At 42.4% G+C, this 15,806-nt stretch overlaps 1 protein-coding gene across 2 annotated transcripts; it reads right to left on the bottom strand.

Annotated features, from left to right (window-relative positions):
• Nucleotides 1-2,577: 2,577 nt before the first annotated feature.
• Nucleotides 2,578-5,206, bottom strand: LOC147253003 (uncharacterized protein C1orf232). Of its 2 annotated transcripts, XM_086217111.1 has the most exons (5): nt 4,952-5,206; nt 3,859-3,936; nt 3,498-3,604; nt 2,925-3,033; nt 2,578-2,867 (listed from the first exon to the last, which is right to left on the bottom strand). In XM_086217111.1, the coding sequence occupies exons 1-5, from the start codon at nt 5,030-5,032 to the stop codon at nt 2,643-2,645; spliced, it is 600 nt and encodes a 199-aa protein (XP_086073237.1). In that variant the 5' UTR covers nt 5,033-5,206; the 3' UTR covers nt 2,578-2,642. The 2 variants fall into 2 exon arrangements, with proteins under 2 accessions (XP_086073237.1, XP_086073236.1); XM_086217110.1 differs by having other exon boundaries at nt 2,578-3,033.
• Nucleotides 5,207-15,806: the final 10,600 nt, after the last annotated feature.

Here is a 15,806-nt window from a genome sequence, read left to right as displayed (position 1 = left end):
AATTACAGGTGCTTGCATGTAGGAGCCAAACAAAAGTCCTCCATTTGCAATAATAATAATAGCAATGATAAGCAGCACATTATTTGAACCCCTGGAGACACATTTCCATGGAGCGCCCACATATAATTGACTTCCATTTGTGTCTCTGCATTCATGCTCTACCGACTCTATTTCCACTGACAGTTGTCGGTTTCAAAAAGATGCGCAGTCTCAGTGCTGCACATAAGCATCACATAGTGGAAGAATTCACCCGGATGTCACACGCTCATGAGCCAAAACCTGGCTTTTGTGGAATAAATTGTCTTCCAGTGGTTGTTTCATGGTCTATAACACAGTGAACAAAAAAACAAAACAAAACCGAGCATCTGTGTGTGTGTGTGCGTGTGTGTGTGCGTGTGCGTGTGTGTGTGCGTGTGTGTGTGTGTGCGCGCACGTGCATGTGTGTGTTGGGTCTGTTCCAACTCAGTCTGACATCTGCGGACGTCTGGAAAGAACAACTGAGACTCTCAGACTGTCAGAGGATTCATGATGACAGCGTGAAATGTGACTGACACTGGGAAGATACAGAATAATGATCGCTGTCAACTTGAAAAAACAAACAAAACAAAAACAAAAGCCTTAGCTCACATTTTAGTAGGATGTTTCGTCAAACTCATGAGGAAACGTCAAAGAAATGCCCTTAAAATTGAAAAGGAAAAGGTTTTGTATCTAAGGAAACATGGCACAGAGGGAGAGGAAGTGGGTGTAGATCGGAGGAAAGCAAGGGCAAGAGATTAGAGAGGAAGGTAGTGCTGGCTGGGAAAATAGTGCAACTCTGTTAAACGAAGAGTCAAAATGAGTGAGTGCAATGTGAAGGGCGCCCCCTAGTGGATATGTGTAGCACAGACCGCACATATTTCAAATGCTACTTAAACATGATTTTATTTGTACATTTTGCTTTCAATTTATTCCATATGAACCCCAAACAAAGCGTTTTTATGTTGTGGTGTTTAAACAGCAGCTTCAGAAATGTAAGAGGAGACTACTGGGCCTCTACATGGGGAAAATAGTCACAAAGTAAATCTAAAACCAAAACAGGATTTTCAGACAGCGCCTAACCTCGACTTGTGTCTCGATTCATGTATCCGTGCAGTAATAAAAAAACATTAAAAAAGGAATGAAAACACGTAAAATTGCACATGAGCTCCGAGGAAGTTGGTTGCACTCAAATTTCCATCCCAGAAATCAAAGGGTACATTGACTCAGGGTACAATAGTTTTTATTACAGCATACAAGAAAACAAAACAACACAATTCGACATACAAGACTCAAACAGAGAAAGAAACTAGATCAAGTAAAATCTTAAATCATATTTTTTCCCCTTTCGTAATATTAGGAATGTTGGAAATCCACACTTAGCACGTCGGTCTCAGTCACAGTGGTAAAGTTCAAGTGAAGTCATCACGTCAGCGTGCTTGACATTATTCGTCCACACACACGCATTCATATTTTACACGGCCCGTGTAACTGTACAGAACATTTGTTATTCCTGATGTCTGAAGTAGTCAAAAGTGTCAGCTCAAGAGTGTCACAAATATTTGAATATCTCACATGATCACACCTCCTAACTGAAATCCCTCTGCAGCCCTCGGAGCAGGTTAAGTGAGATAATCCCTCAAGTAATCCAGCTATCACTGCCTTTAATCGCTTAATCCAGTTTTTGCTAAACTGCAGATTAGATCAGGTTTGATGACAAGTGTAAAGGCCCTTTTTGTATTCAAGGAAGCACATTGGGTGAGTCGACAAAACCCCAGGAAACAGGATTAAGCTGCGCATGGACCAGGCTCAGATAAAGATTCCATTGTATTTACCTCTGCAGAGCAGCCAGTAGTTCCACTTTTGGCTGCGAAGACAACTTTTAGTTTCTTAGGCTGATATGGACAGTGTTATAGGTCCTTTCTAAATTTGCAGTTACTTAAATGTAAAGCAATCTGATGGAAATAAATGTCATCAAAGTCTTTATTTAGATACACATGGAAAAAAATATGAGTTTGAACAGTGAGACGTATGAGAAAAACCCTGACTAACGCAACAGACACCGGTTTGTTCGTTCAGTTCCGCGTGTAATGTCTTGTGTTTTTATACTCTACTGGGGTTTGGGGTTTTCTTGTGATTGAAGTGTTCCAATGTTACATCTTTATTTAACAGTCAGGGGGACGTGCTTGTGAGATCTGATCGTTGCAACGTGGAAGTACTTAGAAATATTTTTAATTTCTGTCATTAACTCCAGTTCTCCTTTTCTAGAAACACAAACAGGGTTATGAGAGATCTCTCTATATATGATAAATATAATATTTTTGTATTCATCCAGTGTTTGATTATAGTTCATGGCCGTATTTGCAGGTGTCCTAGACTTTGAAATCAACACGTAGGCAAGAGAAGATCAGAATTCTGGAGTAAATATGTGGAGTTTGTCAACCAGCTACAACGATGGCCCTTGTGATGATGTTGTCAGAAGACAATTCTGTTTATGCCCCAAAGGAGGCGTCTTCAAATACCTGCATGGTTGAGTTCTTGTGTAACAAACCATCAACCCTCAGTAACTCTGATCTGTAACCTTCATCTCTAACACCCAGCTTGTTTGTAACCTCATTCGTTAACCACTAATTGCTCTTGGTCGCACTCTTGGTCTTCAGCTCTGCTAACTTGCTAGTGACAAAGTTCCATTTGAAGGATGCGTCCTCACTCCCTCCGCCCAGTGAGACGTATTTAGAAAAGCTGTTGTTACTGCTTCCTCCTCCACCACCACCACCACCTCCTCCTCCTCCTCCTCCGACTCTCTCCTCTGCCTCTGTAATCTGCTCGTCCTGGTTCTCCTCTCCTCCGGCCTCCATCACCCCTTCCTCACCCTGCCCCGACGCTGCCTCGTGTGCAGCAGCAGCCGCAGCTGCAGCTTCTGCCTGCTTCTTGGCAGCCCAGTTAGCCGCGAAGCTATCCCAGAATCCTGTGCGTCTAGAGGGTCGTGGAGGCTCCTCCGGTTTTGCTGCCAGTGGACTGAGATTACAGCAGAAGTAGTGAGTTAGACAGATTACATAACAAGTAAGTGGTATGGCTTTGAAGGGTTAAAGGTTTCTGATCCTAAATTTAATTTTTCATGCTAATTAGACAGAGATTAAGATTTTTTTCCCCGAAATTTCTTAGAGACACTGCAGGATACAAGAGATAATACAAGATATAGTTGATCCCAGCATCATGAGCCAAGTTTTATTAAGTGTATAACCATTGTGTTTGGCAGTAGATGTTTCTGTAGAGTGTCGACAAAATCCCAATGAGTTGGATGAGCAGTGTCGCTTGTACTCATGATTTTATCAGAGATTCTTGTTCTGATTGATTGAAGCCCAGATGGGCCAAGAGATGTTAAAATTCAGAGATTTTCAATGACATCAATCACGCGAACGTCACGGACGGACAGAAACGACGGAGCGAGACAGAAGCTGAAGAGAGTGATGTCCACTCACTGGTCAGCGACCGGTGGGCTCTCGGTTTCCTCCAGAAGCTGGTGTTCATCTTCTTTGTTGAAGAGAGTCGATAGCCTGTTCCAGCCTTTGGTTCCAGCCCCTTGCATCTGAACACATAACCAACCACCCACATAGGGTCAAAGGTCAAAGTAGGTATACATTTGAAGAGTTTCGGGGTCACTGGTCTCCTATGATACTTGCAGCAGAAGAAAGAATCCATTGTGATACTTTACAGCACTGAAGAAAAAGACCTCAGTGAATTTAGTTTGTTGTTGTTAGTTTGGTGTGAGTGGCCATATTTTCATCATCTTGTGTTAATTTTCACAATATCTGACACATTCTGGACTCATCATCCACGTACTTTCCGGGCCAGCTGGGTGACAGCGTTGGGTCCTTCATCCTCGTGCACTGGACTCATGTCATTCTCCATCTCACACACCTGCAAAAGCCAAACAATGGGTTTATTTAACCTGTGCACACAAATGTGTACTGACTCTATTTTCCAAAAACTTTCAGACAGATGCACATTGTGAGCATTGAATGCCACCTATTGCGTACACTTGGTACTGCAAGCATGTAGAACACAAATTGAAACATATTTTTTTTTAAAGTGGTAACCAAAAAGATATCATCAAAGAATTATTGTTTGTCTTTTTCATGGAAATACATCATTTCCTTTGCTATTTCCTGATGGTTTCGAGGAGCATTCCTCCATCGTGTGTTTTGACACAAGGAAAGGTCATAGTAATCCACTGAGCTGGCTCAAATTTCACAAGTGTGTGCGGAGCAATGTGTACTCAAATAGCAACGACATCTCTGCGCATCAATCTAAATGGAAACTATCTCACCAAACACACATATACTCACTCGCTCACTCACACACACACACACACACACACACACACACACACACACACACACACACACACACACGCACACACAGTATTCCCTGAGGTCCTAGTCCATGTCCTGGCAGTGCCAGTTTGGAGCTCATGTCAGTCAGTGGAATGCCAACTAATCCGTTGGTTCAGCTCCTGTGCAGGATTGAGTTTCGCACTCTTGAGATCTGGGTTAACGCAACCCTGTCAGTTCGGCAGCTACCAAACTCTGACTAGACCCCAGGTGATGTTATCGCAGCCAAGAAAACATCATATTTGACCTGCGCAGATGCAAAGAATTAAAAGTAACTGTGAAAACAACTGCTGCTGTTTTCCATCTGTGCAAAGTGTCCCAATATTATCAGTCAGGGATTCCATCAGCAAAGACAACAGAGGAAGCATCCTCTATGTCTTACTTCTGCCTTTGCACAGACAACAACAGCCTGAGGTTAAAGGTCAGCTAACACTGCACTTAACAGGAAATGATCAGCTAAACCTGATGAATCACCTAAACGCTCCTTTCACTTGCATTTGAGCGAGCATTTGGAACAACAGGAAGAATTCCTTTGTCATTACCTCTTCAGCAGTGTCCTCCTCATACTCAGGGTTGAAAGTCTTCATCACTTTGCTCTTACAGACTTTCCACAAAGGATTCATGTTCGCACAACTACACGTTCAGTTCTGTGACCCTTCTCTTCCTCTCTGGTCCAGTCTCCGCCACTTCCAGCTTCAGTTCTTTGAGTGAACTTTGACCTCTTTTCATTCATAAATTTCTCAGCAGCTCTTCAGACACAAACAAAATGCAGGAAACTTGTGACGCGCCGAGGCCCACGCTGTTTCATACTGCTGACCCAGGTCAGAAGATGTCCGTCTCATCAAACCCGCGGAGATGACAGTCGCTTTTGTCCCCAAAGTGTATCTGAACAGGTAAAGCAGGGACACTGTTTGTGCATGCGCCCATGCAAGTGTACACACACACACACATACACACACACACACACACACACACACACACACACACACACACACACACACACACACAGAGTCGGCGTCACGGTTCAGAATCCCTGCCTTGGTTACCTGGAAACAGGTGTGGATTTCCTCATTCATTTTTCAGAGAGTCTCTTTTCCAAAGCCAGAGGTCCATTGTCAGCCAACATTGGTAGACTGGCTCCTGTAACCTCCACACACACACACACACACACATACACACACACACACACACACACACACACACACACACACACACGCTGTATATCTGTGGAACTATGCTGATGTTGAATTCAACACCATTGCTGCTGAGTGGCTTCAAAAGTTTATGCTTATATAAAACCCTTCTATGTGAGCAATTTCTATTAAGGTGGGGTTGCAACTCTTCCTATTATGCTTTAGTAAACAAAAATGATTAAAAAAAACAGTGAGGTTATAAACATGCTTGAATTACCTCATTCACTTATGTTTAATTTGTGGAAGCTCATTTCTATGTTTTTGTTTGTTGGAGTTTTTGGGGTTTTTTTGCCATACTGATTCGAGCACCGCTGCCTGGACTCATCCTTACAGTCCTCCCACATTGGTTGTTGCAGCACATCAGTCACACACCAATTAGATTTCACAAAAACTGCAAGGTTTTATTTTGTGACTGGTTACAGCAGATGTCCTTTTAGTGATGCCTAAAGCATTGATTACTGATTGTGTTTCAGCGGCCGTTCACAACAACGCAACTGAGCCCGGAAATATAAAGTCACATGTGCTTGAATAAATATTGACCTCTCATAATTCTGTCTTTTGTTGGAGCAATGAGAACAGCGGGGCAGAAATCCTATACGCTGACTCTAACGTTGGGTCATGTTCAACATTGCTCATCCAGATTATAATCCAGAGAAATCTGACCTGTCCAATCCCGTTTCTGGTTGTGGTTACCTTAATTAGCCAGTTAGGATGTTGTGCAGATCCATGATATCAACATGAATCGTGAATACATGCCTATGGGTCACGTGATTACGTGCGCTTGCTCGTGGAGGATGGTCATAGGAAGAGCAGCCAGTTTGGATGGTGGTTGGAGCGGATAAGGTTTCAGCCTGAGAGGAGACACACCCAAATTTATACCACGCCAGGGTGGATGACTGTTGAAGCATCGCCTCTATGACAAACATGCCGCGCAGTAGCCGTGAAATGAAACTCTCAGCGTACCAGGAGTAAAGTAAAGTTCTGCTAGCTTTCATTCGAGGGCTCGGCCTACCAGCGAACCTGCTGGATTGAATGTCATGATTACTTCCGTCCTGGGATAAAGTGCCATATATTTTTTTGTGATTAATCAATGAATAAATTAAACTATAAAATGTCTAGAAAATTTGTTAAAAGCCTAAAATGGAGTGTTCAAATTGCTTCTTTTTTTTAATCAGTCTTATTGTAAAAAAAAACAAAAAACTCTTCATTTTTTTTCATAGATGACAAAACAAAGGAAGATCATTTCATTTAAGAGTGGGAAATCTGCAAATTTGGACTCTTTTGCCAAGAAAAAGACTGAAACAATGAACAAATTATAAAAATAGCAGCTGATTAATGTTATTTTGATTGAATAATCATTGATTTATTCATTGTTTCTAGAAGCTGACCTTTCTGTCATAACTGCCTCCCGTTTTTCTATTACATATTCAGTGACTGCCGTGTGCAAGTTACAGACACATACTTTCACATATTATCACATGTAATTGCCTGAAATCACCACTAGATGGCTCAAGAGTCAAGGCCGTTTGTGGAGCAGTAATGTTTGCTGACTTCAAATTTGTGTTGATTCACCAAACAGTGTCGTCGTATGAAGCATTGTTAGTGAACACATTTCAACAAAAGAAACTCTACAAAGATAACAAAAAAAAGACTGAAAAATAATCCAAAAAATTGTACTTCTTCTACACTTTTCTGGGGGATTTGACAGAACTGTTGACTTTATCGCTCCCCGTGTTGTTCGTAATCCGAAGACATGATTGGCTGATCAATACCGGGCGCGTGAATGTGCCGTCCCCAGGTTTGCTGTGTGTACCACTTCCTGTTGTCCTATTGTCTGTCATTGTGTGTAATCACTGTAAAAACGCGACAGGTTCAATTTTCAGGTGAGTAAATTTGAATCAATTTTCATGTCTCTTGCTACTTTTCATTTTGGCTTTTATTGTCACGTTCTTGATGAACCTGGAAATGTTAAGGTGTCCCACCAGGTCACAGCAGTGCGACAAAAGACAGAAATATATACCGATTCATTCAAGTAATCAGTGCTCTGAATGAATGCCTGCTACAAACATCTTCCTGGCAAAAAATTATGAATGAATTTTTTTTTTTTTAAAGACTGATCTTGAGCTGATTTCATGAAAAAAAACAAAAACAACCTAAAAAGGACTGGCTCATTCTTACTTCCAGCTGTGCTTCTTAGCGCTACCAAGTGTGTCACCAGCACATTATCGCAATGTATGTAAAGGATGTATGAGAGGCATCCTTTTTGGTTTTGTCCTTTTACTCTTACCTTCTTTTGTTTGGCCACTAGGAGGCGAAAGCACAACAGTGCAGAGGTTCAGAGCTATAGAACACAATGTACAGAACAGGGTGTCCACGTGTGTCGCCTCACGGTGTTTACCCTACGTGTGCTTCAAGCAGACCTGCTCAAAGTCATCGGAGAAGTCAACAACAGCTGAGCCATCTCCGACGAGGCCTGTCAAGGTTTTACCCGTCAGAGTTTTTGCAGAGTCGAACATTTTCATGATGCTATGATGGATTATGATCCTTCCTCTCCCAGCAGACAGAATAAAGATTTTGGCCCAGTGAAAGAAATGTGTCATTCAGGAAAGCGTCAGCAAAGCACTGGAGGGAAGAACTATGGAGGGAGGAAAGACTGGTCGAGCCATAGTGTCATTTGGATAGTTTCTCCTCATCACTAATTCCAGCCTAGCAGCCAGAGCTATAACCAGAGGCCTGTCATCAGTCAAACCAGGACATGTTATTATAAGTGGTAAACTGATGCACTGACCTGAAATGTGGCCTGTTTCCAGCTCCAGCAGGGATTTTTGAACAATTCTCAACATGGAAACTAAATTTCTATCAAACTGACCTCAAATGAAACCCTTTGTCACCGGTGGAGGACATGATCAGAGTCTTTACTTCTATAAATCACAGTAGAATATGATGGTGCTGACAGCACGGTGGTGCAGTGGTCAGCACTTTTGCCTCACAGCAAGGAGGTTCCAGGTTTGAGCCCCGGCTCCAGCAGGGGGTCTTTCTGTGTGAGTCTGCATGTTCTCCCTGTTCCTGTGTGGGTTCTCTCTGGTACTCCAGCTTCCTCCCACAGTCCAAAGACATCAAGAGGGGACGAGGCTGATTGATACTCTAAATTGACGGTAGGTGTGGCTGTGAGTGTGAATGGTTGTCTGTCTCTATGTGTTGGCCCTGCGATGGACTGGTGACCTGTCCAGGGTCTGTGTGTCTAGTTTGGGTAGATTGCTAAAACTGAGCTCCTCTTCTTGGGTGAATAAAGTTGTCCAGGGGTTGTTGGCCTGGCCATTGCTGCTTTCAGCTTTGATTAGGTCCCAAGCATGACAGTGCCAGGACCGCAGGTTTAGCTCGGTGGAGGGATGAAATCGATCAATTTAGTCTGATATCTTTTGAAAAGTTTAGACCAGCCACACAGTACAAGCATTTATCCATCTGCATTTTTCATTTTCATGTGGAGGAACTCTAGAAGCACTCATCAGTCAGCGCAGGTGATCCAGACAACCATCTCCCACCACAGATCGCACTCATAATTTGGAAGACCTTCACAGCAGGCCGTTACTCTTCTCCGCTCCCCGTATACAGTATCAACCCCCCCACCCCACCCCACCCCCACCCCCCAACTCATGAGCTCAAATGTACTGCTGCTCATGTGACACTCGTCCATTTAGGAACCTGTTGTTCAACCTCCCGCAGCGACTTGGATTTGACAGTGATAGCCGTGTGTGTGTGTGTGTGTGTGTGTGTGTGTGACAGAGAGAGAGAGAGAGAGAGAGGGTGGCCCTGGAGGAGCTTTCATCAGTCATATGCATTTGAAAAAAGAAAAAAACACACTAACTGGACAGAATGTTTCCACACCAAAATAGACCTGAATGTGAAGACAGCAGCCCTGCCAGGATGCGTTGGATGAGTTAAGAGGTGTAACAGAGAAACTGCTGCCCTTTGCTCTATTTTCTCTGCCGTGTGTACGACCACAAATACTGCAGCGTTGAAAGTTTTGCTACGTAGGATTTCAGGAAAGAAAACCTCCACTTGAAGATAACAGTTGCGTTATGACGCAGTAACTTTCCATTATTCAGGTCAGTAGGTCAGATCGTAAGGTAGCTGCTTGGCCTACTTTATACGTCCTCTATGGCCTGTGTGTCACAGTAGACTGGATTACAGGAGATTCTGTCCTGTTTGATATATGAAAAGATTCTGTGGCACAGACATGAATTATGAAATACAGCTGAATTTCCCAGATTAGCTGAGAGGAGCACGGCAACATTTTTTCAGAGATGTGTTTGTTTTCCCTCTTCCCCAGAGCCGAATAAAAAGACAGATACACTTCTGTCCTCCGAGTGTACATGAGAGAGCTGGAACCCGCAGAGAGTAGCTGCTAGTTAGCTTAGCACAAAGAATGGTAGTGGATGGGCAGGTTAGCATACCCCTGCCAAAATGTTCACATATTCACAATATAAATAACAATTCAAAATACAATTCAAGACATCATAATTTTAGAATCAGACACATTTTTTTGGAGGTTCTTTTCCGGCTGGGTAGTGATGTCACGCACCTCGAAAGCCCCGCTGTAACTTCCATCAAGATAATAAGTGCAGGTGCTGCCACTGATCACGGGCAACTTCGTAAGAGAGGATGAGGAGGACTACCCCTGCACCAACCAAGATCCTGAAGCTGATCTATTTGAACCAGAATACGAAGAGATGGCGGAAGGCTTACCAGCCCGCCCACTGCCATGCATGGTTCTAAGCTACGTAGCATTCAATCAGTTGGCTCTGTGCAAGGAAAAAAAGACCTCACTCTACTTTCAATTCCAATGTTTACACTGACTAAAAACACGTATGAAATAGTGTCATTTCAATGGACAGACCTGAGAATGATACTCATCTTGTCATTGTCCCCATCACAAGCTCAACCGATCACAGGTTGCTTAATCTTATGAAACGGTGGAGAACTACAGAGGAGAGGATACAAACAAATGAGCAATATGTCTGAGACAGAGAATGTACATTTAAATATATCATCGTTTCCTCACCCTTGGTTCCTCTTGCAACTCCTGTTGGTTGACAATGAACCGAACAAATCTGTGTGGAAAGACAAAAATCTGTTTTCGCTTTCGATCTTTGGAACTTTTTATATAAATGTAGCGAAACAAAAAGAGTTTAATGGTTGTGTATCAATCCAACAAAAAAAAAAAACAACAACCCGCAAAACAATGATTTTGCTTTGTTGGGAAACTTGTGCTTGTGACATATACACTTTCATAGAAACATGCGAGGCATCTGGAAAATGCAACGTCGACAGATTATTTCTGAAAACTGCTCAACAAGCAACACCAGAGAACACAACTACATCTGTGTCGGTGTGTGTTTGCATGCACGTTTGTGTACTTGTGCCTGTATATATAACACGCATGTTGTTACATAAGGCATCTGTGTGCTTGGCGTGAGTAAATCCGCTAGCGTGCATACCCATCTATTTCCCCCCATGTTTACGAGGCCCTGCAGACGTGTGTGTGTGTGTGTGTGTGTGTATGTGTGTTGCCACAGTTGTTTCCCAGCGTGCCAGCAGTTGGATAGCACTCAATAAAATGTTAATTCACAGCTCCTTTTATTTTCCAAAACAGGATTTTACTGGAGGTGTTGTTTTTCCATCATCATCTTAGCTTGTACTTCTGGTCTTATGCAACAACTCTCAAGGTTCTTGGTGCCGTGGATTCTTTCGGGTGTCGTCTCATGATGTCGTACTCTATAAAAGGGCTTATCAGCCCATTATTTTAGATCCTGTTGCTCTATTTGTGCGTACCATCTGTTGCAGAATTCATTTTGGAGAAAACTACACATAAACACTGCATTTGGTTAAAAAAAAACAACAACTACCATTTCATCTCATACATTTTTTTCCTTTAATAACATTTGACTGTAAAATGGCCAATTTTCAGGTTTCTGAAAATAATTTATTAGCTACAAAATACACACAAGCAAATTATTAATCAAATTATTTAAAAATTTGATGTTGTTAATCGAATCAAAACCATATTTTGTCCCCGATCTCCTCTGAGTCATTGCGTTGCACATTTGTTTACGTACTTGTGGTTATAGGTTAAAAAAAAACAGCTGAGTAAACACTCTGGAGCTCTAATGGTTGACATAAAATAGTGGTAATAAGGTTGACGACAATAAAACCACGCCTATTTTTAGAATGCTGCTGTCTGAGGCATGATTTAACCACACGTGTGTTTGGAAATGTATGATAATAGAAACAATCATCAATGAACAGATTTCATTTCTCACCCAATTTCCATGCACCCGTAATGTGAATTACCAGTAATCCCAGTTAATCCATTGGCATCGCTCGGGTCTTTGGTGTGAGCTGCGGGTCGCCTTTTGCTGTCAACGTGTCCTCACTTCTGTGTTGCATTTGAACACTCACATACATGTATGTACACAAACAAAGGCCGGCCATCAAAACAGACAGAAGGTTAGTGGTCAATAATTAGTGAGAGATTCCTGCACGAGTTCCCCGCAGTCGCTGGCGATTAAATCCTACTTTTTACAAGCAGTGAAAGGATGGACAAGGTCACAGAGCAATTCAAATAAGCTTGAGCAAACGTGTGTGTGTGTGTGTGTGTGTGTGTGTGTATAAGTTTTAAGAAAGCTTTGCAAGAACCGTTCACTTAACGGCTTGTATGTAACGCTAACATTGGCTATGTAGCGATGGTTTATATCGTTAGCTAATAACATTGCTGAATATTTTAATATGTCAGCTCAGTTAACTTTTTCTTGGTTTTTACAACAGGTTTGGACGCCCCACAATTCTAGATGTTGCTCCCATTTGTTGGGGGTTAGTAGTCAAAATTAGACAACACTTTGAACTCTTGAGGGTAAAAATTAAACCACTACATGTAAACACTTCCTTGACTTTATTGATCCAAAAGGTTGTTAATGTGTTTCCTCGTTCCTTGATATTCGTTCATATTTTGTTTGTATTCCTATTAACAGAAGTTGGCAATGAACAGCATTTGGAAGGTAAATCTAATTTGAAGAACTGAAATATGATATTGTGCCAATTGAAAGTTAACAGTAACCCACCTCTACTAAATATCATCTTTACTGTGATGGCATTGTTAGCGTCCATTGCAGTTTATTTGGTAGGATTTGTGGACGTAACCCCATAAACCAGGTGTTTGCAAGACCAGTGAGTGATATAAATATTACACGGCTGTCGTTACTGAGGTTGTGAAATCGACAGGCCGTAAAAGAGGAGACACCTCTATAATCACAGAGCACAGCGTCATCGCAAATCACAGGACTCCAGAGGTTCTTCAGCGTTTTAGTGCGTAAACTACAAATTAGATTAGTCACCACTCTCTCTTGTATAGTCTTACTTCATAGACTGTAGCGCGCGTAGTTTTACTGAATAAGAAAAACTGAAGCACAAGTGTGAAACTAAGCCACAGTCACTGAAGCACATTTCTTTCACGAAGACGTGCCTTGACATAATCACCTCATTAAAACACTGACGATTTGTTCAATATCAAGTTGAGCAGGATCATGTTTTTATCAGACTGGTGGTGTACAGCAGGGAGATCTGTGAAAGCTGTTTCAATCCAACAAAATGCTTCTTGTGCACCATCAGTTTGTTTAATTTTGCCGTTGTGAAACACCCTAAGGACACCAAGGAGCTCCCGTCAGTCAGCTCGTCATATTTCAATCTCTTTTCTCGAGTCCTGGTTGCACGCTTGTCTATGTGCTTGTGTTTTATTGATGGGTTTTTTTCGTACTTCTGGATAACCTGTTCAAACCAGCTGAGGAGTGGTTACAACCAAGAATTCACCACAGGGCTGGAGGCGGTTCCCAAACAGTAGGCCTGCTGTTTCACTCAACAGGAATTGAAAGTTCACCCCCAAAGGAGTAAACACGCATGCAGGGACATTTAAAACTCAGCTGGGACGGACGGATTCAGACGTGTGTTCAGTTCCAAATGCCCCTCATCCACTGCTTCAACTCGTGATGCATTAGAAGTGATATTTAAAAAAAAAAACAAAAACGTATGAACTCATAAAAAGATATAACTGTATCATTTTAAACAACATGATGTGTATTAAACTGGCCTGATATCGTCAACTCATTAATGAAGTTCTTTCATACTTGCCGTCAAACGATCACCCCAAACGGAACCTGTACTGGTCTGTTTTGTGTCGGCGAAGAACAATGGGGTGTCTGCTGCCAGGGGGAGATTAGATAGAGGGATCGGGGGGTGGGGGGGGGGGGGCGAGAGGATTAGAATGCAACAGCTTTCATTCAACACTTAGCGGTAATACTTTCTATAGCAGTCTTGGGTGTGGAGCTGTGGAAAAGCTTTTAGTGAAGACAAACTTTATCAGGTGCCACGTGAGACAGATACAGCAGGGACAGACAAGGAAACAGACGGAGTAAACAGAGCAGAAGATGGCAGGACTCGATGAGAGGAGATTTCACCTTTTCCCAGTCTAGCTGGTCCTGATTTGGAGTCCCTAGGTCACTCAACATGGAAGCTCTTCAAAAGCAAACATGCTCAATTTTGGTGTACACGAAAAGAACAATGAATTTTGCTGTAAAATATTCATACGAAATATAGGAGGCAATAAAATGTGATTAAAAGTTGTGTCTCCTATATTTCCCGCCCAGTTCTAATGAATAGAACTGATGCGGAGTCCCTAGTTTGCATGATTTTTCAAAACTGTCCCCCAACCTCCATGATCTACGTCAAACCATTTGTATGAAATAATTTATTCCGTCAGCAAATTGGAAAAAAAGGAGAGCAAGGGTCATGACACGTTTCCTGCAGGATCCTGTTTACTGCTGAAAAGTCGGCCACCTGGCCCCCCCCTCCCCCCCCAGGCCACACCCTCAGAGTGGAGGACGTCTGTCTCTGCAATGACATGTAGCTGAGAGGTGATCTAGTCTGCACCCAACACAGACAGATAAACCTTTGGGTCTGATACAATATCTCCCAAAGGTCTCAGCGCAGTGGACTGAGAAGGAGAGAGGAAGTGTGTCGGTACCAGGTTTGTTTCAAGTACTACTCAAATAGAAAAGTCAGAAAACTCTGTTTTACTATGAATCTCCTTCAAACCCTTGTTTTCACGCAAAAACATGTCTGACTGGAGGTTCCTAGAGAGAGAATTTTCATCGCTTAACATTTGTGAAACCGACATTGAACCAATTTGTCTCAGGAACCCATAATAGAATCCAGACAAGACGTAAATAAGTACGAGAGGGCGACAGTAACGAGAGATTCCATCTTTTAAAACAAAGGGACAGAGAGTGTGTCATTCCCAAACCACCGCCTATTCCCAGCTCGGGCTGCTGCAGCCGCTGGTATTCTCACAAGCATTCCCCTCCATTATAGACAGGAAATCACAAGCTCACGGTCTCTGCTCCGCTCATGAAGCGGCTCAGCTAAACAATGTGCCCGTCCAAACCCTGCGGGGTGCTGAAACAACTTTCTCAGGCTGTGCATAAAGGAATAAAGTAGTGATAGGGACGGTCCGGGCTAACATGGAGTGAGTTCATTCAGATGGTTTATTGATGAAATATGAGACATTTAGGATTTCTTATGGGCAGCATTAAATAATTACGCTGTTGCAAGAAGTCATGATATTTTTTTAAACAAAGATGGATAGATGGATATCTGTGTGTACAGATTTGATCTGTTTGCTCTGAATAAATCACATCATCCAACACCTGTAATGCAAAAGATCATAAACCCTGTGGGAAAAAAACCTTTGAGCCCATAAATAGAAAAAAAAACCCAACCTTTAGAATCCAGCGATAAGCGGCTTTTAAGAAAATCCTAATGAAAGTGAAGCCATAGGGGAAAAAAAAAAAAAAAAAAAACAGAGTGAGATTAGGAGGTGGAACATGGCGCCCTACATCTCTGACCTGGCTGGGTAACACACTGATGGAGGAGACACAACTGCAGCACAACTGTCAATCAACCTTTAGAGGAGGTGTACTACATAAACTCAGAATCCAGACACCCCCCCCCCCCCCATGTATTTTTACGGATCTGGCAGCCTTTTATTAGATATATCAGATATATTATCAACCGCTGACTTGTGTCCTACAAAGTGGCTTCGACAGAAAGTGAGATTATCTTCCAGTATTCCAGTAATAATGAACATCATAATGTA

Source organism: Aulostomus chinensis, chromosome 11 (genome assembly GCF_037954235.1).
Source record: "Aulostomus chinensis isolate RoL2024-O1b breed Wild chromosome 11, RoL_Achi_v1.0, whole genome shotgun sequence".
Classification (NCBI taxonomy): Eukaryota; Metazoa; Chordata; class Actinopteri; order Syngnathiformes; family Aulostomidae; genus Aulostomus; species Aulostomus chinensis.
Note: the sequence above shows the minus strand (reverse complement) of the source record. Positions and strands in the feature narration are given on the sequence as shown.

Coding starts and splice junctions, on each gene's coding strand:
- LOC147253003 (XM_086217110.1), bottom strand. CDS start 5,032: ATGAATCCTTTGTGGAAAGTCTGTAAGAGCAAAGTGATGAAGACTTTC. Junction 3,937..4,951: donor AGGAGGACACTGCTGAAGAG/GTAATGACAAAG, acceptor TGGCTTTTGCAG/GTGTGTGAGATGGAGAATGA. Junction 3,034..3,497: donor AGCCCACCGGTCGCTGACCA/GTGAGTGGACAT, acceptor CTGTAATCTCAG/TCCACTGGCAGCAAAACCGG.